The sequence below is a fragment of the Opisthocomus hoazin genome, chromosome 1 (genome assembly GCF_030867145.1).
Source record: "Opisthocomus hoazin isolate bOpiHoa1 chromosome 1, bOpiHoa1.hap1, whole genome shotgun sequence".
In the NCBI taxonomy this organism is placed as follows: Eukaryota; Metazoa; Chordata; class Aves; order Opisthocomiformes; family Opisthocomidae; genus Opisthocomus; species Opisthocomus hoazin.
Window position 1 is genome coordinate 102,129,939 of NC_134414.1, and position 27,231 is coordinate 102,157,169.

The following is a 27,231-nucleotide window of genomic DNA, read 5'->3' on the forward strand; positions in this document are numbered from 1 at the left end:
GTAGTTTATAGGTGCAATACAAGCACTTTTCCTTAGATAAGAAACCGCAGCAGCAATGTAGGTGTTGGAAATTATGACTGTTTAAAAAAAAAAAAAAAAAAAAAATTTCAGTGCTGGTATTAAGCTCTTAAAAATCTTTTTTTTCTTGATACAAGTAAGTCATACAGATTTGGTCTGTCATTACAAATCAGTGTGCTCATTGCAAAACTGATAAATATTCACAGAATGGATAAGGTGGGAGCTCCAAGAAGAGACCTCTGGAGATCATCACATCCAACCTCCCATCTCACAGCAGGGCCAGCTAGAACAGGTTGTTCAGGAACATGTCCAGCCAGGTTTTGAATGCTTCCAAGGATGGAGACTCCACAGCCTGCCTGGATAAGCTGTTCCAGTATTTGGTCACCCCTACAGTGAAATTGTTGGTTTTCTTACGTACCGGTGCATGGCGTTACTCTTCAGCCCAGCTCAAGTGTGTTTACACCAATGCACGTAGCATGGGCAATAAACAGGAGGAGCTGGAAGCCATTATACAGCAGGACGGCTACGACTTGGTCGCCATCACAGAAACGTGGTGGGACAACTCGCATGACTGGCATGCTGTCATAGATGGCTACAGACTCTTTAGGAAAGACAGGCCAACAAGGAGAGGTGGGGGAGTTGCTCTATATGTGAGGGAGCAACTGGAATGCATTGAGCTTGGCCTGGGGGCAAATGAGGAACAAGTTGAAAGCTTGTGGGTTAGAATTAAGGGACAGGCTCATAAGGGTGACATTATGGTGGGTGTGTACTACAGGCCACCTGACCAGGAGGAGGAGGTTGATGAGGCCTTCTACAGGCAGCTGCAAGCAGCCTCACAGTCCCAGGCCCTGGTTCTCATGGGGGACTTCAACCACCCTGACATCAGCTGGGAAGACCATACAGCTAGGCAGGCGCAATCCAGGAGGTTCCTACAGAGCATCGATGATAACTTTCTGATGCAAGTGGTGGAGGAACCAACAAGGAAAGGCATGCTGCTGGACCTTGTGTTAACAAACAAGGAGGGACTCGTGGAGGATGTGAAGGTCGGAGGTAGACTCGGCTGCAGTGACCATGAAATGGTCGAGTTCAGGATCCTGCGTGGAGGAAGCAGGGCGATAAGCAGGATCAAAACCCTGGACCTCAGGAGGGCTGACTTTGCCCTCTTCAAGGAGCTACTGGGAGGAATCCTGTGGGCCAGGGCTCTCGAAGGCAGGGGGGTCCATGAGTGCTGGTCGCTCTTTAAACAACACTCCTTCCATGCACAGGAGCAATGCATCCCCCTGAGAAAGAAATCGAGCAAAGGAGGCAGGAGACCTGCATGGTTGAACAAGGAGCTTCTAGCAGAGATCAGGCAGAAGAGAAAGGTCCATGGAATGTGGAAAGAGGGGCAGGCCACTTGGGAAGAGTACAGGAACGTGGTGAGAGCATGCAGGGATGCGATGAGGAAGGCCAAGGCCCACCTGGAATTGAAGCTGGCAAGGGATGTCAAAAACAACAAGAAGGGCTTCTTCAACTACATCAGCAGCAAAAGGAAGGCTAGGGACAATGTGGGGCCGCTGCTGAATGAGGCGGGTGTCCTGGTGACGGAGGATGCGGAGAAGGCAGAGCTACTGAATGCCTTCTTTGCTTCAATCTTCAGTGCTAAGACTGGCCCTCAGGAATCCCAGGCCCCGGAGGTAAGAGAAGAAGCCTACAAAGAGGACGACTTTCCCTTGGTCAAGGAGGACTGTGTGAGGGATCGCTTAAGTGATCTGGACATCCACAAATCCATGGGCCCCGATGGAATGCACCCACGAGTGCTGAGGGAGCTGGCGGATGTAATTGCTGAGCCACTCTCCATCATCTTTGAGAGGTCCTGGAGGACAGGAGAGGTGCCCGAGGACTGGAGAAAGGCCAGTGTCACTCCAATCTTCAAAAAGGGCAAGAAGGAGGACCCAGGGAACTACAGGCCGGTCAGCCTCACCTCCATCCTGGGAAAGGTGATGGAGCAGCTTATCCTGGAGGCCATCATCAAGCAAGTGAAAGAAAAGAAGGTTATCAGGAGTAGTCAGCATGGATTCACCAAGGGGAAATTATGCCTGACTAATCTAAAAGCTTTCTACGATGACATGACTGGCTGGGTAGACGAAGGGCGAGCCATGGATGTTGTCTACCTCGACTTCAGCAAGGCTTTCGACACAGTCTCCCATGATATCCTCCTAGGGAAGCTCAGGAAGTGTGGGCTGGATGAGTGGTCGGTGAAGTGGATAGAGAACTGGCTGAATGGCAGAACTCAGAGGGAGTCTAGTTGGAGGCTGGTAACAAGTGGTGTCCCCCAGGGGTCAGTACTGGGCCCAGCCTTGTTTAACTTCTTCATCAACGACCTGGATGAAGAGTTAGAATGTACCCTCAGCAAGTTTGCTGATGACACCAAACTGGGAGGTGTGGTAGATACACCAGAAGGCTGTGCTGCCATTCAGCGTGACCTGGATAGGCTGGAAAGCTGGGCAGAGAGGAACCTGATGAGGTTCAACAAAGGCAAATGCAGGGTCCTGCACCTGGGGAGGAGCAACCTCATGCACCAGTACAGGCTTGGGGTGGACCTGCTGGAGAGCAGCTCTGTGGAGATGGACCTGGGTGTCCTGGTGGACGACAGGTTAACCATGAGCCAGCAGTGTGCCCTGGCTGCCAAGAAAGCCAATGGGATCCTGGGGTGCGTCAAGAACAGTGTGGCCAGCAGGACGAGGGAGGTTCTCCTTCCCCTCTACACTGCCCTAGTGAGTCCCCATCTGGAGTCCTGTGTCCAGTTCTGGGCTCCCCAATTCAAGAAAGATGAAGAGCTACTGGAGAGAGTCCAGCGGAGGGCTACAAGGATGATGAGGGGACTGGAACATCTCCCCTATGAGGAGAGGCTGAGGGAGCTGGGCTTGTTCAGCCTGAAGAAGAGAAGACTGCGAGGGGACCTTATAAATGCTTATAAATATCTGCAGGGTGGGTGTCAGGAGGATGGGGCCAAGCTCTTTTCAGTGGTGCCCAGTGACAGGACAAGGGGCAATGGGCACAAACTGAGGCACAGGAAGTTCCGTCTGAACATGAGGAAGAACTTCTTCCCTCTGAGGGTGACGGAGCACTGGAACAGGCTGCCCAGGGAGGTTGTGGAGTCTCCTTCTCTGGAGATATTCAAGACCCGCCTGGACAAGATCCTGTGCAGCCTACTGTAGGTGACCCAGCTTCGGCAGGGGGGTTGGACTAGATGACCCACAGAGGTCCCTTCCAACCCCTACTATTCTGTGATTCTGTGATTCCCCTGGTGCAGGACTTGGCATTTCTTTTCCCTGAAGTTTGTGAGATTCCTGTTGGCCCATTTCTCCCACCTGTTGGTGTTCCTCTGAGTGGTCACTCGCCCGTCTGGTCCATGAGCTTGTCCTTCCAGTTCTGTACAAGAGATGGCTCTTTTGATAGTGGTGGTTTCAGTACTTATAGCTCAGGCATAGGACCTGTTCATGTGGTGGACTGTGCTTTAAAAATGCAGTATTTCAGCTAGTTGTGTGTTGCATTACAGTGTGGATAGTTTTGACTCTTCAGAAGTGTAAGTCTTGGTCCATTGTATATTGCAGTTTAGCAGGTATGTTACTGTCGTGTTTTGTCTTTAGGCAGTAAGCTTGAATCATCTTAGACCAGATGCATAATTGATTAAGGCAAAAAGTGAGGCTAACCACTAGGAAACCTGGCAAAGATTGCAGTGTGATTGTGCAGCTTGCACAGTGTTCTCCCTGGTGTCTTCATTGCTAGTAATACAGGACGGCACAGAGTGTGGAAGGCTAGGTGTAGAAGTTTCAGATGATGCTTCTTAGCAGTGACTTTTGGCAAAGACGTTGTGCAGTAAGCTGCAGTGGTGTAGATACATTGGTGTAGAAGTGCAGCAAAGTCAGCCACCGGTGGCCTCTGGTGGAGGAGGACGGTGGACTGAGGGCAGTAATATCTGAAACTCCTGCAGCTAAATGTGCCAGTGTTCATCTCTGAAGCATAAGTCCCATCTTCTTAACAGGCATATTGACACTAGAATGATTAGGCTCATTTTATATCCATGTAGTCCACTTAAATGCATTCCCTTAACACTTCTGGTGGTTCCTAGGTCTGTCTTGCTAAACAGCAGTGTAGCAGAAACACAAGGCTTCAAGCCTTGACATTTCTATATGCTTCTTAGCCATTTATTTCTTACCTCAGTGCTGTTAAGTCACCAAAAATGGCAGGTAAACACCACCCTCTTCCCAAAGAAAAAGAAATGGAAGTGCATCTGTGAGGGCTGCGTAATTTGGGTTATTGGTGTAGCACTAGTGTAGTTATCAGAGGGTAGGAACCCCCAGCAAAAGTCAGGAGTGCTGCGGTTTGATGGTTATATCCAGCAAGCACATTTTCAGAGTCTCTTTCAAATCCAACTCTTTCATTAGATACAGGCTCTAACAATAAAAAGGATAATTTCGTAGACTCGCGTGCATCAAGGAAAGACATATTTTGTCACAGCAGTAATAAATTTTTTTCTAAGACTTGGTGATTATTCTTAAACCTTCTGAGACTTTTCTCCCCTCCACACCACTTACAGCCCTGTATTTGGACATCCTGCACAATAGCAGAGCTCTGCATATAGTGTTGCTCTTCTTGCATATGCTGTGTCGTCACTGAAAAAATGTTACCAGAGTGAGATCCTTAGGCATCTTAAAGTATTGGAGTTTTTCATGGACAGTGTTACAAGTGCCAACACTTAAAATGTATGTGATGAAAATGGAAAATTATTTCAGTGGCTGGCTTAATTTTGCGTTAAAGCAGGCAACAGTACTTCCAATATTGTCTTTACTTAGAAGGATAAATGTTCCTTTATGAAGCTTTGGAGTATGTAGGTGCTTTGGAGTGCCGGCGGAGTATGAATGTGCTGGCAGGCAGAAGTATGATGTGTTAGTTACATAGGCATAAATGTGTTAGTTGCATAGAGAAGTTTGAGACATTCAGTCGTCTCTCCTCTAATAGCTTTTATGTTGTTACATGCCGAAACTTTATCTACATGGGAAAGCTAGTTAAGTGTAAACTCTGTGTTTACCGATTGTAACTGTCTGGTATTAATGCACCATGTTATCAGTCTTAATATGCGTTAAACAGAAGACAGTTTATTCCATTGAAAGTGAGCAAACTCCACTAGACACAGTGTCGACAAAGCTTTTCAAAAGAAATTAATTCTCCTTCAAAGGTAGGGTGAGCTCATGCTTACATGTGGTAGCAGGGAGCCTGTCAGATAGTTGGTTTTGTAAATTCGCTCTTTGTGCTTACTGCTCACAGCCTTCCCTACGCAGACTATCACAGTGTCCTTGGATTTTCTAGGTGGTCTTTGGAAAGAGTTGCCTCCTCTCTCAAAAGAATTTTATTTGAAATCCAAGCATGCTGAGAAATTGAAATCACCATTTAGAGCACTGTAATTTCTGTATCCATGTCTTATGGTTGTTGCCATTTGTGGAAAAGTTACGTAAGATGCCTGTAAAGTTCAGAGGTCCTATTAGTCATAAGCACGTGGTCACTGAATGTTACGGTTTGTACTCTAACCACTATTTTTCATACTGAGCTGTGTTTACAGTTCTTTTAGTCAAAATGTTACCTGTATTTTTCTGGTGTCAGAATTCTTTTTGGAATTTTTACCATCTCAATATATTTTACTCCAAAATATTATACAGCAAATGTAGCGCTTTTGAACGTTACTGGTTTTGATGTTAAAAAAGTGATGAAAGCATGTTTACATCCTTTCACTGCACCCACATAAGTCAGTTAAATGCAAAAAAGCTGCATCTGTTGCTGTGATTGAGAGTTACTGGTTTCTAATGTACTGGAATTTGGTGACTTAGTACTGATCATGGGTGTTATAGCGGTCCGTAGGTATCTGTTACAAAGATAAATTTCCTAGAAGAGAGGAAAAAAAACCTATAGCAAGCTTATTTTGTCATCTTTAAAATATAAAGTCTTGTAATGTTCATTTTCAAGTGAGGTTTCTACACCCATGACATTCGTAAAATGAAGAGTTTTAACATTTTTTTTTATTGGGGACCGTGTATGCGTTCTTGCTAGTAGAAGTACAAAAACAACTTCAATGTCTGGTGTTAGGATGAGTGCGTTGCAAATAGACATAAAAGAAATAGACTTAGGGTTCTTTCTTGAAGTTTAGCTGATCTGTGTCTTCAGAAATCGCTTTGGAGAAGTTTGCAAGCAGCGTTCTTGAGAGAGTAATGAGAAGTGTGTTCCCTCAGTCAGGTGTTGCGTTTTGATTGTTTTAGTGCGCTATTTATCAAGCTCTTTATAGGCGAGATCTGCAATTTGTGTTCAGAAGCAAAGTGTTGAACATTTTACGACAAAAATCCTAAACCGGCTTTTAATACAAGGCTGTGCTTTTGTGCTCATTGATGGAGGTAGTGCTGCTAGTGATACTTCATCTCTAAAATAAAGGGAGGCTAATAAAGCTGTTTTTCTGTCTTGATTCTACTTCAAGAACGGTGCCTTCGTTATAGCAACAGAGATTTTCGGAGCGATGTTGTGAGCGGCCCAGGAGCGTACGCGGGGCCTTTCCTGCGCACCGGTGGGCCCTGCTGCGGGCAGTGCCGCGGTGCGCGGCCGTGCGGCTCCCGAGAGCCCGGGCTGGTGTCGCGACAGCCGGCTTCTCGTCACGCGTCGTGACAGCTAGCTGCTGTGAGCTCCTAGCTGCACCCCGTTGCAGGAGGGGCTCGGACTTGGGAATTCCGTGCAGAAGGGCCGAGTTATAAGCCTGGCCAGAACCTACAGCTCTTTGCCGTGACCTGCACGTCAGGCATCCTTTCCGCTTGGTCGGGTGCTGCTGTTGTGCTTTCGTTAGCTGACTCACTGGGATGATACCGGGTTCTGCTCTGAATTGTACGTAGAGGTTGCTAACGGTATTCAGGGACTATAATGATGAAATCTTGATCCTTAAAAAAATGCTTCCTAATGTGGTGAGCAGGTCTCTTGTCTTTTTCTGCAGTGTTTCACTCGGGTTCATACAGCCCTCACTTTTCCCAGGCTCACGTAATCATGATTTTTCAAGGGAGGTAAGCTGGTATTTTGCCCCCTGTAGTATGCAGATGGCTCTCAAGAAGCGTTAGATGTGCCTTTCGCTTACTTTCTTATCGAGTAGAGGTTGAGAGCTCCCTCTTCAGCCTGTCTGCACCTGAATTCAGCAAGGGAGAGGACTTAGAAGCTGGGTGGTGAGGTAATATGAGCGATGGGAAAAGTGCAGGAGAGACTTGTTTTTACAGCAGCTCGGAGGTCAAGAAATGCTTCGGTCTGGGCTGGGACTGCTTTTACAAAGTTTAGAGACAGGATCTCTCCTGGTCAAAGTATGCTTGCTGGGAAGTGGCTGCATATGTCTTCTAATAATAACGAAAGATTCAGAGAAATTTTGTGGGACTGGCAAGAAGGTAACAATTGCAGCAGGTAAGCCTGAAGTGTAAAGGCAGACAGACAATTTCCCATATGTGAAAATTCTGCTGTGCTCGTTGTTACTGTTCCTGATCTGTGCTGAGGCTGATTACCTGTTAGGGAAAAGGTCTTGTCTACATGGGTTTTTTTTTTCGTACGAATAGAAATAAGAACCCCATATAACCACTATATAATATATTAGTAATAGTTTTTTTCCCTGCCATCCTTATGTGTCTGACAGTTTACATACATAAATTTGAGGATACGGCTGTCCCAGCCATGTACTAACTAGTTGATTAGCCCTTGTTTTGTTTTAAAATGCATAGAGTTTGAAGGTATGCATGCATGCACATGAAGCCTCAGCAGCAGACCTCTGGGGAGAACACCCTTGTCATAGATACTGTGTGCATGACTGACAGGGAAAAATGGCTAGAGGGGAGAATACTGAAAGATATTCTGCTGAAAGCCCTGCTTATTTGCAAAAGAAGTCAACCTTCATGTACAGTAGAATAGAAGGTGTTTTTATACTAATACATCAGATAGTATGAACTTCAATAGTGCATGTTAACCTTTATTTTAACACAGTGTAAGGTAATGCAAAAAACAAAGAATTGAAAGTACTTCCTGTAGTACTGATGCATCTGGGTGCTGTCTCTGTAAGCAGTATCTTGAGGTACAAAAATGAATTTGTGATCAAAAGTGTTGATTTTTAGAATTACTGTAAAAATTGCATAAAAGCTATCCACAATAGAAAACCTGAAAATAATTACGTGAATTTTTTTTTCTTTAAAAATCCCATACAAACAAAAACCCAAACATCTGCCATGCACAGGAAGAGGGGAGTTGTCCTGTAGAATCAGTTTTTATATATTGGAGCTACACTGGATTGAGCCTTAAATGTATCCATACTTGCCAGTTGTCACATACGTGACATTTGATATGTTCAGAAAGACATGCTGGCTTCATCTCTAATACGGATAATTATGTTCTACCTTATTCTCCTTGCTGACTGTATTTACTTGATAGTCTGTTGCCCTGTTGTTATGATATTCTCTAGGGGAAAAAAAGACATTTTTGACAGGTAGGAACAGGTGGATGTAACTTGCTTTTTTATAGAACACTAGATTAATCATTTTTATTTTTTTCTGCATTATTCTGCATTTGGCACTGTTTACTATATGCTTACTTTCAAACCAGAGTGTTTATGTTACTTGTAAGTCACACTGAAATTCCTCAGAAGTCTATTTGTTAAATACTCCTTTTTTCAAATACTTAACAGATTTAAGAAAAAGTCTTGTGTAAGAGAGAAGCCATTTTTTACATCTTTTAGATGCTACAGGTTTATTTGTGCTTTTAGAGCACAAAATACCTGAAATTATTAGCAGTTTGGGATTAAGTAATGCACAAGAGTTGATTAACAGTGTAACTATAGTTGACCTACTACAGGATAGGGAACTGCACTATAATGAAGTTTCTCATCTCACAGGAGGGACTTTATCAAGAAGCAACATAATAATACTAACCACCGAATCTGACTTGTTTGTTAATATTGCTAGGATTTTACTTGTTGCTTAAGTTCGAATGAACATCAGAGATATGGAAGTTTGGTGTTCTTTAATGTAAAAGCAATTATTAGAAAAGGGGTTCAGAAATCATGCATTACAGTAAAATAAAAATGGAAGTAGTCAGGCAAAAATAAATACTAGGAGATGGTAATTTTGCTTGAAGTAAGCAAGTGTCGTCTTAATAAAAGCTGCTCAAGTGAAGCCGTTAGGTGAAAGGAGGTGCTTTGTATCCTAAAACGCAAAACACATGCCAAATAGAAACTCCGTTTGATTCTTTTTTTATTATATGTGAATAGGTTGTCTGGTCTGTAGGAGCAGACTCGTAAATGTTTTGTTTTTCCAAAGTGAGCGCTTAAGTAGGGCAGGATCATTGCAGAGGCTGAAAAGTTTCTTTATATCCATCTTCCTCTGCGAGAACACTGAAGAAATATTTAACAGAGACCTGTTCTATTCACGCGGTGAAATGGGATTGTTTAGGAGGCTGAGAAAGGGTCAAACAGAAGGTGCTGGCGTAGCAATTGATACTTCTACAAGGAGCTTCCCTTGAAGGGCTAGACAATGTTAGCTGAAAAGCTACAGGGAATTTAGAAATGCAGTAGCTGAGCTATTGACTGAAATATGCAAATCTCATTAAGACGCTGTTCTGGAGAACAGTAGGGTAACAAATGTACTCATCTTGTTAAACTGCTATCGGGGTGTTAGGGTGAAAGAGAATTGAGGAGGTGATTCTGGGAAGTCTTAAGTGTGTTTTGGTTAGTCTTCCCTACCAATAAAACTGATCGCGACAGTAAATTTTAAGGTGGTTATAAAACAACTAAATTACTATGTTTGGTAAACTGTCTACACAGTAAACTACATTTCTTTAAGCCTCTGAGTAAAATAATGGATAAAAGAGTGTACTGTTAAATTAATTATCCTTCCTTAGATTCCTAGAGAAAATCCTCTGTTGAGGTCATTAAAAACAAAAACAAACAAAAAAACCCCACAAGTAATTCTGAGCATAAGTGAAAACTGTGTGATTAGAAGAAGAAAATATGCTAGGAATAACTGCTCTGAGTTTGTTATTAGAGAAGCAAATTGTTAATGCGTGGGAAAAAAGAAGAGTGTGCTGCTTTGTCTAGTTGTGTATCAGGTCTCCTTAAAAAGACTGTTATCAAAAGCTCTTTTCTGTACTCTTAGAAATGTAAGTATTTTTTCCCTGTGAGCAATCCTTCTGAAAGGAGAATTAATGAAACGTTATCACAAGGCTTGAGAATTAACACTGGAGCTGATTATTTCTACTGAAGTGAAAGGAGCTGATTTCTAGCTCTGTATTTCAACTGGTGCATCTAATTAACATCCTGGAGGCGTGATGTTAAAAATCCAGTATATGGCTCAGTTAAGGAGGTCCATCGCTTGCCCTTTCTAAAACTGACGTGAGGTCAAGCCCTGTCTTTAAGCAGGAGAGAAGTTTCTGAGTTGACTTGTTTTCTTTCTTATAGAAGAAGTAAGAAATAGCTTAGGGGTTTTTTTAATCATTATTTCTTAAAGCTTGTTCACAGCCTTGAAAGAACAGGCAAAGCTCCAAACAAAGCCTTAGTTTGATAATGACCTAGAGAAGTCCATGCAAGAGGTCCTCAAACAATTGTAAAGATCCCAGCTGGATATCTGGGCAACTTCGTGTCAGCTGTAAGTTGCTGTTGTCATTTTTATGGTGATGTATGGAAAGACTAATTTGAAAACTCTAATGTCATTTCTGAACTTAAGAGCTTTACCAGTTTGGCTGAATTGGGGAACGCAAATGAGGGGTGTAGGGTTGATGGTAATGCGTGTTAGAAGGTGCTAACATGCCTTTTTATAGCTGTTTTCACTCGGTTTGCAAAGAGGAAGAGTAGAGAGCAATCCATTGAGAACAGAAAGTGACAGGAGACCAGGAGAGGTGAGCTGCCTCTGAAGGGACCTTGCTAAATGGTAAAAGCATAGGACGGCGGCTAACAGAAGATGGTCTGGGCTAAAGAGTCTGGAAAAGGGTCTGAGAAATGGCCAGCATGTACCCAAGCGTAGGCAATAAGCTTCATGAGGAGGAGTGGGAAAATGATGCAGAGGCTGAGGTGGAGAGACGTTGCTTGGTGGGCTCTGTGTTGAAGCCTGGGGCAGAAGCCAACTTGGGCTGATGTTTCTGAAGGTGCTGCTCCCTGGCAATTAAGGCTGCTTTGTGAAGTCAGTTAGTGAGTCACTGATTTGGGAACTCTGCAATCGAGAGGCAAAGAGCCTATATCTATTTGAGGGGAAGTACTTTGCGGAGAAAGGAGCTGGATTAAGTTTGTATTTTGTTCTTAAAAACAAAAACAACAAAAGCAATTCTTGTTTTATTGGGAGTTTCTTTGTCTGTAAGCAAAGGACTTTTTTGGTTTGAAGGCAAAATAAAATAGTTCAGTTGCCCTAAAGGCACATTACTTCTGGCAAGTCGACTTCATCATAGCAGAAGTTTTAAGAATAAAATTTGAAATATTATTCCTAAACAAGCTAAACCCCGCTTGGAGTAAGACATTCCGTTTTGTTTCAAAAGGCAAATACAGAAATCTGCAGATGGGAAGCAGAATTATCTGGGTGTAAAAAAACCGTGATAGATTCATAGTTTAGGGGGAAGGCAAGCATACGAACAAATTGGGTACCACTTGTTACAGTGCTTTTCTTACATAAGTCATTAATGTGATTCTGTTAGTTTTATAGCCTAAAAACAAGGTGATTAGCAAATGAAATAGAACAGAAAGATGTAAAAGTAATTAAGAAAAGAAAAAAAAGGAGCATCACTTCTTACATATCATGTAATTAACCTATGAAATTCACTGCCAACCCATACTATTGAGGTCAAAACCAGAACAGAATTAAAAAATTGTAAGAAATATATTTGCATAATGAGAAAATCCACAATTCTATTGTAGGATTTTTCTATAGGTTTAAAAAGAAAGGTCTCTGGGAGTATTGCCAGCTAGTACCTGGTTGTGAAAGGCTGGGGTAGAGAATTGCATGATAAACAGGTTGTATAATTATCTGGCATTACATGCACTTAAGCGTAACGTAAGCTTGACTTGATCTCTTTATGTTCCCCTTTGAGAGCGCATCTCTCTGCGCTGGCTAGAGAAGCAGCTTGGGGAGGTGAGCCGCAGAGAGCCCAAGTGAGGCGTCGTGAATAACTGCCTCCTTCCCAGAGTGATGCGTGTTGACAGACATTTTTCTGTGTTTTTGTAATAATTTTTAAGTATGAAAGCAATTAATTGTATCCATTAATTATTAAGAAAGGTTGGGTATTTCTGTTTTGAATCAGGACTGAATTTTGACTTTGAATGGGTCAAGTAAGTACTGTGCGTCCCAGTGCTTCAACTGATTCCTTCTGCAGCCACGTTTTAAAAATGCTTTGTTCGTTCTTCTTTGTAGATTAATTAATTGTGATAGATTTGAGATAAAGTGTTGCATAAATCCACAGTTCCTTATATTAATGTAATTTTTGTTTGGGAAAGAGAAGGGTATTAATTTTGTTCTTCATAATAACTCTTGAGCAGTAAAACCTTGTTAATTCTCATGCAGCTAATCCTCAAACAATAATTGACTTAGACTGACTTCACAATAAAAGAATTGTTTCTGTGCAAATAATTGTAACTTACTCTGGTTTGACGTGTAAAGTGTACCTAAAATTCAAATGTATGGATAACTGGAATTGTTTAGGAACGTTCTCATCAAGAAGTCACAGTCTCCCAATTAAAAACAAAAAGGGCAAATATTTTTAAAAGTGCTGAAGCTAAGAGTTCTAGAAAACTCAGAAGTGCAGTTTGGAAGAGGAAGACTATAGCCAAGAATGAAAAAGAAGGAATACAAAAAACAACTAATGCTTAATGACTGCACAGAGCTATTAGACTAGTCAATAGAGGCAGGAGAGTTCAGTAAATATTTTTGTGCTGCGCTTGGGATAAAGGCAGATAAGATGTTCACATCCTGAGAACAGTAACACACACTGTTTTCGCTGTAATCAAGGAGAAGGTTAAACAGCAGTTATAGTTATATTTGGCACTTGTAAGTCAGAGGCCCGGATAACATACATCCATGAGCTCTGAAGGAGCAGGCCAGAGAATTGTTGTTTGTCATTCATACGGGGGTTTTTTTATAGTTCTTGGAAAACAGAATAAGTTCCAGAGGACTTCAAAGGCACTATGGAACTGCTTTTTGAGAAATAAACGTAATGCTCTCGGTCTGACATTACGCTTGAGCAAAATAATATAATTATTGAGGTGATTAATTTAATAAATGTAAAGGATAGTAATTAGTTATACTGGCTCCTGGTTCTTGGAAAATAACTTTTATCATGTTAACTTTAATATTCTTAATGTAGTTGAGAGTCTGTATAATAGAGTTAATACGGCTGTCTAACACAGTTGGCTTTAAACCTGCATGGTATCTGTTTTTGATAATTAGAATGATGCGAAGTCCACATAGTAGCTGTGAAGTGTATAGCAACTACCTGAGAAGTTTCATGCAATTGTAGATGTTTCAGTGATGTTGCATTGGGATCAGATTTTGGTCTTGTTTTATTTGTTTTTTTGTAGTGATGTAGGGCTCTGACAGTGGAGTCTCTAAGGCTAGAGCAGCTGGAGTCATTGTCCCATGGGTCAGCTGCATAACAAGCTACTGGGTTGTCCATGAAGTGAAAACAGTCAACTCCAGGGAAAGAAGTGTGGTAGACAGATGAAGGCGTCATCTCAGGCTAATCCGTCTGTCTCTGTCAGAAAATCTCTAGGTCACATGTGTTAATGTTTGCTAAAAGCACAGACTGGAGAATAATGAAGAGGACGGGTGACTGTTGCGAAGCAAGTTGGGTCACACCTCTGCTTCTGGTCAACTGTGTGTTTTGGTACAGCCAGAGGGGAAGTTGTTCTCAAAGACTGAAAGCTGTAAACTGTTTTTAGAAGGTGTGGGAGTGTATCCTAGAAAGCAGTAAAATGGAAAAAAAAAAAGGATTTCTTTATGAATCTGGTGATCAATTATTCAAGAGAACCCATAATTACATGAAATCCAAGTACCTGCTTCATCCGTAGCGGTTGGTGTCCCTCATAAGCATGGCAGTTTGAGTTTGGTCCTCAGGGTAAAGCAGTTGCGTGAGGAGTTGTTGCGTTTACCCGTCAAGCAGATTGCAGAGGACTGAGAGCTGCAGCGTTTTCCCGAGTCAACGCTGTCCATCAGTGTGCGCCCCTGTCCTTACCCTTCTGAGGCTGACAGCTGCTCCTGCCTTCTCTTCCCATTCTGTGGGAATGAAGGGTGTTCTTCTGCCTGAACAGCCAATTCCCTTTGGAAAGTCGATTTAGATGAATGAAGCCCGTCCTCGTCATTCCTCCATCACAGTGTAGTAGGTGACCGTTTGGCCATCCAGTTTCTTTTTGGAGCCCAAATCAGGCTTGTTTTTTCTCGAGCATTGCATCTGTTGCTTCTTTCAGCCAGCATGAAATCCTCTCACAGAAAACACACTCTTGAAACAGAGATGTGTGAGATTTCCCTCACGGTTGCTGTGGTCAAAAAGGGTCTTTCACTTTCTGTGCAGTGGCCATAGTTCTGTATTTCCAGAGGTGGAGAGGCTGGCAGTGGACACTCACACCACTTCATTTCAGGTGCCAGTAGCAAATCCTTTTAGTACTTCTGTGGTGTTTTTTTATAATTTCTGTTGCTCTGTTTTGCACACTATCAATTAACAGTGCTGTTACTTAATAGCTCTCTTGTATTATTATTCTGAGTTACTCTGATTCAAGGACAAAAAAAGATGATAGAGTGAAACTGGTCTGTTAAAGAAAACTTCTAATCTGCCCATCTGTTTCCTGTGCCACTTGAATTATGAGCGTTTTCCTATCTCAACTTTGCATTTCTTTCACCCCTTTCCTCTCTTGAAATTTTCACACAGGGTTTTAGTAACTCAGTGGGAAACTGTGGCATACATTTGGGAGTATCGACTTCAACTGCTGGGTTTCTGAGATATCTCTGTTCATGTGATGGTTTCCTTCGTAGTGCCTGGTTTCTTCTGTATCACTTTTGCCTTTTCAGACTTGTAATTTCTCTTAACCATACGGGAGTTTCTTCTTTCTCTACTGCTCCCTTCCCTGAAGACCCCATGTACCCTGGCCTTACTGAGCTTTTGCTGTGGTGATTGTCTTGTTGTGACTACAGTAGCTGAAGTCATGCTGGTTCTGAGCAATGTCTTTCTTTTTTTCAGGTTTAGTCTTTCTCATCTTGCTTGCCTGGGAACTGTGTATCAATTAGAACTGAATTTTTTGTCATAGTTCTCTTGTCAATTTTAATAATATGCATTGCTTTTCTTGGTTTTATTTCCCATTTTGGTAATACCGAGATTAATAGTCACTTCTAACACCTGCTATTCAGATTATAGTTGCACTTTGTATAGATGGTCTGAACCTCAGATTAATGCAAACTTGGTCTATAAATTTCTTTGGGTGATGGTGATTTTTATATTGCCATGGCGGGGGGGGGAGGGGGTCATTAGGGTCTTTGCAAGAACTACATCAGACATTAAACATTGGTCAGTGCGGTTTGTGCCAAGTTCGATAATGCCTAATCAAAGCTTCCACATTGCTGTTTCTTTGAAGTTGCAGTCTACACTGGCATTAGACTCACCTAGCACAAGGAATAAGCAGTGTTTGGTATTTTGACAGGCGTGCTTTGGAGACAGTTGTTAAATATGTATTACTCTGATCTTCTGTCAGGAGAGCAATGTACGAGTTAAAAAGCTGGCCTAAGTTCTGAACTGAATGACTGACGTGTTTGTCATGATGAGCACCGGTTTCTCAGGATGCTCATCTTTGCAGCCTGGGGTAGGTGAGATGTTTGCTCATTTTCTTGAAAGTGTTAGTCGTAACAGGCAGTCTGATCTGATCTCAAGCACCAAGTCCATCTTACTCGTGGTTTGTGGCAGCTTGATTGGAAGCAGTGCTCTCACATGCCAGCATCCAGCTCTACGATGTTTCTCGGTGTCAGTATCACAGTTCCTGTGTTGAAGGGACAAGGTCTATTGCTAGGACTTTTCATCTACTGTAAGTCAGATGTGTTTGCTGCTGGAGACTGTTGTAACCAGAACAACTTCTTTGTAACCGGTGAGTTTTATGACGTTAAGTGACTAAACTATGCATTAGAAATATCCCATTTTGTGGGGTGTTGAGAGGTGGCAACAACAGCTAGTGAAGAAGGATTTGAATAGTGTTTAGTCTGAAGAATTTTGAAGTAGTTGTCATTTTTAACAAACAAAAATTTAAGGGATGGTTTTGTTAATAAATACTTTCCTGGTGATAATGACTGGATGACTGGAAATTGAGTATAGACAAAGTTCAGAATGCAGATTTTTCAGGTCATTCATTATAGGAAAAGTTACCACACCTACGGTGAGTTATCCACATGTGGAAATCTCTAGAGAAAGACTGCAAATACAACAAGCGAAATTCTCACTGAAGTACGCATCCAGCAGTTGACAAAGCAACTTTCTCAGGGTAGGTCCGTTCGTCTGTTGCTCAAGCAAATGGATTATGCAGCAGTGGCAGCTTCTGGCTTCAAAATGTGTAATTCAGAGAGGGGTAGGTGGTTGTTCAGTTAAGTGTCGTTGGTGTAGTTGTAGTTGGGTTTTGTGACTTGGCAGGTTTTTGGCTGAGGCATTGTCATTTTTGGACTTTGTGCTCTGCCACAGTGCTATCCACAGCATTACTGGACTGCGTTAGCTGCTGTGAATGGATCACTGCCAGCCAGTGCCGACCTAATAAGGTTCTTCTCTAATTCTAGTTGAAACCTGCTTTCTCTGTTAAATTTTGTCAAATGAGTCATACTTGCTTTTAAAATTACTATATTTTTAACTAATAGTGGTGGTGTTTCAGATTTGGCAGGCAAAGTGGGAATTATTTTGAATGTTATCAAATTATACACTGAGAATTCTTGATTAAAATATGAGCTTTATTTGCATCTTGAATTACGGTTTCTCCTTATACATCATTATTTTGCAGAAGAGATGACACAAATACATACTTTATTTGTCAAGTATTGACAGAGGCAGCTCTTTTTTTTTTTTATTTTATTTTTAGGAATCTGGGTAAAAATGGCTTATCTAACAGTAGTATTCTATTGGATAAATGCCCACCTCCACGACCACCACCTCCACCGTACCCTCCCTTGCCAAAGGACAAGCTGAATCCACCTACACCTAGTATTTATGTAAGTAAATCTAATGGCAGAAGTACATTGCTGACTGTCTTTTGTAATTATTTGGATATCTGAATTACAGAATGTAATTATTTTAAAGATGCACTATTCACAGTTGAATTCTGATCACAGTGCTCTGCGTAAGCAGGAAAAATGCTAACCTTAAAAGAAAATTTTGAGACTTAGTTTGACACTTAAAGTGCTTGTATAGTAAGAATTTCAGTAAATGAGGAAAAAAACTTCAGAATTTTTAAATTTCTTTTTTAATACTCAAAATATTGGCAGAATAAGCAAAACAATTAATTAGATACAATATTTCAAATATGTATGTACACTTCTTGCAAGTGAGAGTTTAGGTATAAAAGCAAGTAATTAGACTAAACTCTCCTAACAGTCTGCTTCAAAATATAGTAAAGAAAGAATTAATAGAAGTTGAGGTGATGTTAAGAGCAAAATGTCATTAGGAAAAGGCAGGTTTTAGTTGCATAGTACTTTCTTCTGCAACCATTAAAACTTCTGTTCTGAAAATGAAGTTTCATAATAGCTTCAGGAAAGCTTGAACTAACTTCCTCAATAATAAAAGAATAAATTGTAAGTTGTCCACTTGCTTGAGAACAGAAGAATAAACTGTAGTATATCCATACAGCTGGTGTGAAAACCTAGTCAGCTTGGGGACCAGAAGCAGTCAGCACTTTGGTGTGATACTACTCAAGCAGTCTGTGCGAGAGCTAGATTAAGTTGGAAGGAGTAATGCTTCCAGCTGTTCTCTGAGTGTTGCATCTGAATTAATCTACCTTTTTAAAAGTCTGTCACAGCTTTGTTGAGTCCGTGCAAAGCTGGTGAGTCGCCATGTTGCAGCACATTGTGTTGATGTGCCAGCAAGAGTCCCAGTGTTTAGGAACTCTGTGTTTTGTTTATTGAAAGAGATGTCTTCAGCATTTTAAAAGATTCACAACAATTTTGAAAAGGAAAAAAAAAAAAGAGGTGGGGAGACTGTGGCGTAAAATTGAGGTCATAGATGCACAAGTGCGTAAGAAGATCAAGTCACCGTTTCTGGTTAACGTGAGATACACTGTGAGAGTAGTGTTTTCAATTATACGGTTTCTTGTATACATTATCTGTAGAATTAGCTTTTTGACTTCTGTAAAGAAAATGTATTACCTTGCTCTTCAGAGAATTCTGTACATACAAAGAATGTACAAGGCTACTGTCAGATAAAGAAAGAAACTGCGGGAAACCTGAGTTGAAAAAGCTGAAGCAACCTGGGAATAATTCATGCCAAGAAATAAATTGCAGTAACAAATTAATTTCAGGAGTGAACCTAGCTTTTAACATGGAAAGGGTTGTATGATGTAGTTGTTCATTCCCCACAGTACAGCAAAATGGAGAACATTCCTGTCTGTCTTTGTGTTCCTCTTTTTTTGAAATTATTCTTTCTTATTTTACAAATAAGGAGTCTGAATTCATCTGGCATCTAATATTCCATTATAATTTTACAGTTGGAAAATAAACGAGATGCTTTCTTTCCACCTTTACATCAATTCTGTACAAATCCAAACAACCCTGTTACTGTAATACGTGGCCTTGCTGGAGCGCTTAAATTAGGTAAGTTTACTTTCTGTGGTGTTTTTTTGGTTGGTTGGTTTTGTTGGGTTTTTTTGTGTGTTTGTTTCTTTACTTTGGAAAAAAAAACGTGTTTTTTTTTAAAAGAAGTCTGCCAGTTCTTGAAAGTGGATGTTTTATTTCTGTAATACTGTATTACTTGTGTATTCCAAGTAATTAGGGTAATGTGTAATTTCTCAGTTTGCAACTGTGTCTAATCTTGATCATCACCAAACAAAACCTCAAGAAATCCAGCAGATTTTGTTGAGTACAGAGAGGAGCTGAGCTGTGGATGTGGAAGCTTATGGATACTTTTTTTCCCAATGAAAACTATGGCTACGTGTCTTTGTGTTTAGGTCTAATGACCTGTAATCTGACTGTCTATAATATTTTGAACTTCGTAGATAGAAAAATTATTGTTGCTGGTAGGAAATGTGTTACATGATTGAAACGCATTCATAAAACTAGTCTGAAAAATACTTTATTGGTCATAGATTTCAACATTGTTTGCAGATTTTTTTGCACAAAGCATGTAAAACGTTTCTTGGAATATAGTCCATACAGTAGCTGCCAAGTTCTTTCCAAGCTTCTACTGTTGTGTGCAGAAAAGTTTTTTGAGTGTTAATCATGACTGTTAATTTTTAACCTACTGTTAAAAATGTTAACATTTTAACAATAGGCTGTGTTGTGGAGGCTAAGGGGGGAAAAATGCTTTAGTTTAAACTTTTAGGTAACTTGAAGTATTAACGTCTTCTTGAAACTTCTATTATATTTTACTCATCATTTATGAATTTTATTGCTGTTTATTAGATCTGGGACTCTTCTCTACTAAGACATTGGTAGAAGCAAATAATGAACACATAGTAGAAGTACGGACACAACTACTGCAGCCAGCAGATGAAAACTGGGACCCCACTGGAACAAAGAAAATCTGGCGTTGTGAAAGCAGTAGATCTCATACAACAATTGCTAAATATGCACAGTACCAGGCCTCGTCGTTCCAGGAGTCTTTAAGGGTAAATCCATTGTTATTATTTAAGGTATTTACAATCTGTATACTACCTCTGGAACCAATTAGTAATGGCTATTGAAAACAAACGGACCTTGTTAGGGAAAAGGAGACATTTCCATTAGTATGAAGAGCACAGGTAAATTTACAAAGTCTGCTTTGAATAGAGGGTCAAATAGTGTATACGATGTTCCTCCCAAAAGCTTAACGTAAAACTTAATTTTCTTAATGTAAAACTGGCGATTACATACTTTAAAAGCTTGTTAGCTTAAGCTTTCATATAATGTCAAAATACATATTGAAATATTTAGGACTTAAGATGTTTTTTTTTTTAACTTGTATTGCTTCTAATTTCACATACTCTTTGCAATCAAATTCATTTGTTCTTCATAGTATCCTGAATTAATTTGGATGTGGCTGATAAGAAATTTACACTCCTACTTGTCTTTCAGCACAACAGTTTAAAATATTAAAATATATAAATATATAAAATATATAAATATAAAACTCTTTTTTTTCCCCAGAAGAATGGCTCATGCTTTCCATATTTGTTATTGTTGGGTTCCAAACAGAACAGTTTTTATTGAATTTAGAAGTTGTTAGGCATATGTGACAGAGTGAAATGTTCGAAATGTGATTTTATTGGTATTACTTTTTAATACTTTTGCTAAAGTAGTGAGCACATCCTTGGAATTAGCTATGGACACTCCTTGAAGGCTGATGTTATCTGCGGTTATAAAAAGATCAGGCTAAGGTGAAACTAAGACAAAAAAAATATTGTTGGCCAATTGTTAACTAGAAAATAGGGAAAACACCAATGGTGGGGTATTGACTATTACAGTTTTCAGTGCCTTTCCACAGAAGTGGCAATGTAAGTAATGAAGGAAATGGCAAAGTGAGAAAGGGAAGCAAAGTGAGAAAGGGAAGAAAAATTCTAAATTCAAGGAAGGGATTAGAAACAAAGGGATTAGATTAGATTGGTAGCTGAAGAAAAGAGGAGGGGTTGAGACTGCTACAGGATGAGGAAAAGGAAGAGGAATACCATTAGGAAGTGGGGAGCACTGAAATCATCAAGCACTTGGGACATAAATGGGATTTTCCTTCCTCTGCAATGGTAATAAATTTAAATAAGATATCAGCTGAAGTTTTCTGGTCCCTTGAACTGTTGCAGCAGTATTGTATTCTTGTACACCATGCCAGAGTGGATGGAGAACATTATATATAGAATGTTCCAGTGAAGTACATATTCAATAGCTTACATAATTGGCCACGTACCAGCTTGTCAGCAGGAAAGCCTAAACTTTGGTTTTGCACCCAGAAGTGAACTGCAGGATTTTCTGATTTTTTTTATTCACTGTTACAAATTGGTGGTAAAAACGTGATACATAAAATAATTTTCAGTATGGTGATATTAATTTTTCCCTCGGAAATCAAAAAGACCTTGTTTTAAGCATACGTGTCCTTTACCTGAGAGTGCTTTGACCTGTCCTTAGGTGACTTTTCACAGTGTTCAAATGAAAGCCTTGTTTCTTCTTTCTACAGACACAATTCTCTTGGCTTGCCCTAAGTGATCTTTTTTATTATTATTATTCCTCTAACAACTATTACATTGCGTTTCTAAGGTGTCTTGCAGTGTTTGATAAATCCATCATCACTAGGTTCCTTTTTGTTTCTCTTTGTCCTTCGTTCAAAGGATGAATAAGACTTTCTCAGGTACATAGGGCACTTTGAGATTTAAACAACAATCCCATTCAAAGCCAGAGATCTTGGATAGCCTCCAGGCAGTTCTTTCCTCCTTTTTGTCTTATTCTTTTTTCTTCTATGTCCCTATGTGCCAAAAAAGAAGTCTTTAGAACAGGGCTTTGAGCCCACTCTGCTAAAAAGATCAAATTACGTCATTTAATATTGGTTAGGTTTTTTTCCACTAGTCATGGTCCTAGCTACTGCAGTGCTAAAATAGCATTTGGCTATGAAAAATTCAGAAGATTTTATATAATGGATTTTATAAAATCAATTTTATAAATATTAGTCATCCTAGATTCATATCAGGAGACCTGCTTGACTTTGAAAGAAGGTAAATGTTCTAGTCTAAAAACGTTAACAGTATTCCTTAAAACTGGATTCAAGTTCACTTGCATAATGAATCAAGCCAACATACTCATTTGCAACTGTAATGTAGGCTAGCAGAAATATTTACAGTGTAGATATTTTCTGTTGTCTGGCCTGAGCTTCACTGAATTTGTAGTCATGACAAATTTTTTGCAACAGCTTTTGATTAATTATTTTTTATTTTCATAACAGTAGTATTCACATATAATCTTACATACAGATATTTTAAAGATTGTACCAGCATCTCTAAACAAATGTACTTATGTCTGTGAACATGTTATCACTTTATACCTATGTATTTTATATGTATTTTTACTTTAATGTTTGTTTATATGTGTATATAAAAATATTTCCACAATGGCATTTTGTAGGAGGAAAATGAGAAGAAAAGTCACAAGGACCACTCAGATAATGAATCGACATCTTCTGATAAGTAAGTTTGGTATAACTGTGATAATTCTCTGGTTGGTTTTATGTGGTTTTTTACTTCATTCCCATTTTGATATTCACTGATTACATTTTTTGTATTTGCAGCTCTGGGAGGAGGAGAAGAGGACCTTTTAAAACAATCAAGTTTGGGACCAACATTGACTTGTCAGATGACAAAAAGTAAGTGGATTAAAGTTTCTCCTGCTCACAGTGGTATTCTGCAGTATGATACTCTTTCTGCAAAACCAATGTGTTCTTCTCAGACATCAGTCAGTCTGTTGATAAACCCAATTCCAGTTGCACACCTCATTTCCACAATTAAATTGTTAGTTTTGGTCTTCTAACTATTGTTAAGAGTCCTTCTCACCCTAAAATCTCTTTTCAAGCTTTTTCCCCGGATCTTTTTTTTTTTCTCTTCCAGAAATGAACTTAAACATCCATCAGAAACTGTTTTTTCTAGTCCTCCTTCTAATATATTCGCTTTGTTTCATTCTGAGGCTTTAAATTGTGTGCTTACAACTTTAATTACTTCTGACACAACCAGGTTTTCAGTCTTTGCACAGAAATTGCAAGATTGACCTGTTTTTTGTTTGTCTGGATTTTTGTTACTTGGTTTTTGTTTCCTTTTGTTCCTACTGTCATCCTTTCTGTTTCCACTTTTTCATAGCTCTTGCTTCTCTATCCAGGAACAGGGTTCAAAACACGTAGTTAAGACCAGACTAGTGCTTACCTGTGGATAAACCATGATACCTCAGCCAGAACTGCTCCCCTCCCCCCCGCCCCAAAGAAATAAATTTTGTATTCTTTAGTCTACACTGTCTGTGAGCAGGTGAAGATAGCTCACAAAAACATCAGTAAGTGTTATAAATACACTGAAAGCATTTCTTTTTTTTGGCCAGTAATAATTTTTCATTTGGTTCAATCTCTAGTTAGTATATATTTCCATAAAAGATCCAGCATGTCTAGGCTGTCAGTCCTGCCAGCTGCAGTGCAAGAATTCTGATCTACTTCAATCATTAGAGCAGAAGAAAAGGTTATGGTGTTTGAACTGGGGAGTAAGGCCCACTGAAGATGCTGAGGTCTTCTGTGGTATAGTTCCTGAAAGATCAATATGTGTATGTATCTATGTGATTAGAGACTGTTATAAACTTTTAAATATCGATGTTGTTTTTTCTAAAGAAAATTCCATCTGTGGATACAAAATTGTTGCTAATAAACTAGCACTCAGAGCAAACCGTTGGGAGAGAGACTTCAAATTAACCTAAAAGCATAACTAACCTGAGGCTCATAGGGAATTGGCTTTTGATATTTCAAATAGTTCTTGAGGATCCCGGGTAGATGCCTGATTTTCTGATCTGCAGTCTCAGCTTTTGCTACGAAACTATCTTTCCCCTTAACTAGCCTGTCAAATTTGTGATTATATTTGGAAGTATTTTAAAATTAAAAGAGGTGACTAGGTGACATTACAGAGCTCCACTCTTAAGTTCTGGGACTTTTGCGTCTGAAGATCTGTGTTTTTCTTAATGCAAGTATTCAGTTCTGTAGCACATGCATGTGGTTAACTTCATTTTTGGTCACAGCAGTTGGGAAAGATGTACACAGAGGTGTAAATTGCCAGCCGAATTTTCTGACAGTATAGCAGCAGGCTGGCTAACTGCAAGAGTGAGTCTGGTCACCCTGGCTTTTAGCTCACCCTTAAATTAAATTGTTGTTTAAATTTGTGTGACTGTCAAGAAGGGTGTTGCATTGTCTCAACTTCCCTCTTAAGGGATGCTAAGTTATATAGCAGTAGGTTGTCTGCTCTTTTATCTCCTATTCTAACAATTTTTGAAAATGTTTGTATTTCTCAAACTCTTGTAAGAGTTTTAGGGATTCACAGTTTGTCAATTTGCTGTTTTGCTGCAGGTGGAAGTTGCAACTCCATGAACTGACAAAGCTTCCTGCTTTTGTACGTGTGGTATCAGCAGGAAATCTTCTAAGCCATGTTGGTCATACCATCCTGGGCATGAACACAGTGCAGTTGTACATGAAGGTTCCAGGAAGCAGAACGCCAGGTGAGTATGATCTCTTTGCATGAAAAACTCAGGTTCTACTGCCGTGGTATTGATTTAACTACACATATTTTCTGTATCTTACAGCATGTCTAAACATGATAAAATTGTACATATTCAGTATTTTTTTAATTTCTTGTTTAACTGAACTCTCCGTGTACAAAGTACTAAATTATCTTACAGTGCATATTTCTGGGTTTCTGCAGTGCTAGGTAATTACCATACTAACCTCTTGCATGCAATACTGGATTCTCTAAGGGGAAAAAGGGATGGGTTTATATATTTGGACAGTATTTGTATTTTACATGCCTTTAAAGTTTTTATAGGCTTCCAAAGTAGGTCTTGTGCAATCATAGAGATCAATATACTTTTACTTTTTTGGATTCTTTATTGTCTGAGGATAGGACTCAACCCTCCGTACTGAATAGTGCTGTTTTAGGCACTGGAGTGAGACTTGAGGGATCTGGACTAAATTTCAGGTCTGTTTTTTTCTGAAGTACAACTTTAGAGAATTCCATTAGGGCTTATGGCTCAGTTTTCCAGCTGTCAAAAGAAGATAAAATACTGGTGTTTCTACGTTGATTTTGAAAGCTCTTTGGGACAGATTTTCTTACTACTTGTCTGTTCAGTGCCTGAAGTCATGAAGTTTTGCTCCTGACTGGGACTGTCAAGAGCTGTCATAAAACACAAAATCTAAGCTTCAGCATCTTGAAGTATTTATTTCTACAAAAAGGGAACTTCTGAAGTATTGGTCAGATTCACAAGATTGGTAGTTCCAGCTTTTAATTTTCCACAGACTGACAAAAGCAGAATTCTCTTGTCGCTGGTAGCTTAGGTGCATTTCTTAGCACTGTGAAGTGCTAACCAAAACAGTGTGTGTGTCATATAAAAATATGTACAAATACATAAACTATGATACAGGGTTTTTTAGTAATTGTAACTTTGTGTTTTTGTAGCATTATTAAGATAGCTCAGCCTTACCTAAAGCGTGTTTATTTTTCTCTAAATTTCAGGTCATCAAGAAAATAACAACTTCTGTTCAGTAAATATAAATATTGGTCCAGGTGACTGTGAGTGGTTTGTTGTCCCTGAAAGCTATTGGGGTGTCATGAATGACTTCTGTGAAAAGTAAGCTGGGTGTGCGGTGTGCTGTTTTTCTCTCTCAAGTTCTCTGTGCCTTTTTCAGACCTAAGGGGGGAAATTATTGAGGGTGTTGTAAGAGGACATTATTTTACGGGTTTTCCATGTAGTCAGAAAAGTCTTTTAAAATAAGTAAAAATGTAAAATCTAGAATTTATACAAAATGTGACATTTGCACAATGTACAGAAACTTGGATTGCCTGCGATAGCTTTGCTCTCAAAAATTAACATTGGGTCCATTATTTGTTTTTTCAAACACAGGACTGAAGGAAATACAAGAAGTGCAATATTGGTACTAGCAAATGCTCGTCTGAGTTCAAGATTCATATTTATACTACGTTAAGGGGGATCAGAAGTTTAGTATAAGCATAGGCTGTCTGCTACCGGGTGTATTATGGGGCATCAGTCTAGTTTTTGTGGTAGTAACATTTCCACATCAAAAAATCTATCATAGTCCTTGCTGTTTATCTAGGCACTCTGTCATGCATATTAGAGCTGACCTCTGCTGTTGCCAAATGGTGATGCTTTTGTGATGGCTTCTAGGGCTGCTGTAGTGGAGTGACGGAACAACGTTGGGGGTGAAGGAGCTGGGGTTTGTTTTGGGTTTTTAGGAGTGATGGAGCAAAGCGTTTTCCTGGTGGTGTATGCTGTTGGTTATGATTAGTGTACATGTGGTACACAAGCAAGTACAGAGGCATTGGTATTTTGGCATGGTTTCTTGCTGCATCTAGAGGGAGAGCTTAGTTTACTCAGACCCCAGGAGGTGTCATGGCATGTTTTACATACACTTACATGTTTGTAGCTTGCTGAAAAAGTTGAAGTGCACTGACTGTTGAGGAAATACTCAGCCAGCTCTAAGATTGGGGATTCTGTGTTGTGCCTGGTGTTGAGTGGATGCTTTAAAAACAAAGCACACAAAAATGCATGCATAAGCACACACTCCGCCCCTCCTCTACCCGGCCCCGACCCCCCACCCCCCCCAAAAAAAAGGGGATGGAGGAGCAATTGCATCCCCTGATCATGCTAGTATTCAAATGGTAGCCCCTGAAGCTGATCTTACAGGAAATTTTTTTTTTCTTTTCTTGCCCAGTTAAAACTGGACTAAGTTCTTGTCTCTTCTTCAGAACTTTTCCAGAGCTCTGCAAATTCATCTCAGTGTTTCTGTACTCTATTTTCTGCCTATCTACTGACAACTGTTCTTATTTCATCCACCTTTGCAAAGATTAGCGGTCTCAAAATTGTAATTCCGCAGATGTACTTGCAGTGTCTCTGATGACAACATGCCTTTTACCCCCATGACACTGGCCTCCTGAGGGTGACAGAGAAACTAAGGTCTTGGTAACCTCATAAAATGTCTAGAGTGCCTGATAGAGGCACTGAATTATCTCGCAGTGCAGTATAAAAATGGTATAAAATTGGAATAAGGATGGGAGCGAAGTATGTATTTTGCATAACCACAGTGGAAGACTTCGTGTTTAGGAAATCCATATGGAAGTGTTTTTTCATGCTTCTCGGAAGGGTCGACGTTTCTTGGCTGAATACAGCATAGACCTGTGGCCCACAGTTGAGATGGTGCCAGCAGGTTGCTTGTTGTGCGGACAAGCTTCACGTGCGTACGCTGACAGTGCCGGTACGTGGTTGGCAT

At 40.1% G+C, this 27,231-nt stretch overlaps 1 protein-coding gene across 16 annotated transcripts in view; it reads left to right on the plus strand.

Moving 5' to 3' along the window:
- KDM6A (lysine demethylase 6A) overlaps positions 1–27,231 on the plus strand; it is a 171,390-nt gene that overhangs the window by 131,110 nt on the left and 13,049 nt on the right. For all 16 annotated transcript variants that reach the window (XM_075430978.1, XM_075430989.1, XM_075431023.1 and 13 more), the window contains 7 exons: positions 17,129–17,258; positions 18,746–18,851; positions 19,659–19,864; positions 22,338–22,399; positions 22,501–22,575; positions 24,301–24,449; positions 25,460–25,574. In XM_075430978.1, coding sequence (XP_075287093.1) covers positions 17,129–17,258; positions 18,746–18,851; positions 19,659–19,864; positions 22,338–22,399; positions 22,501–22,575; positions 24,301–24,449; positions 25,460–25,574 — 843 coding nt within the window. The remainder of the gene's footprint in view (positions 1–17,128; positions 17,259–18,745; positions 18,852–19,658; positions 19,865–22,337; positions 22,400–22,500; positions 22,576–24,300; positions 24,450–25,459; positions 25,575–27,231) is intronic.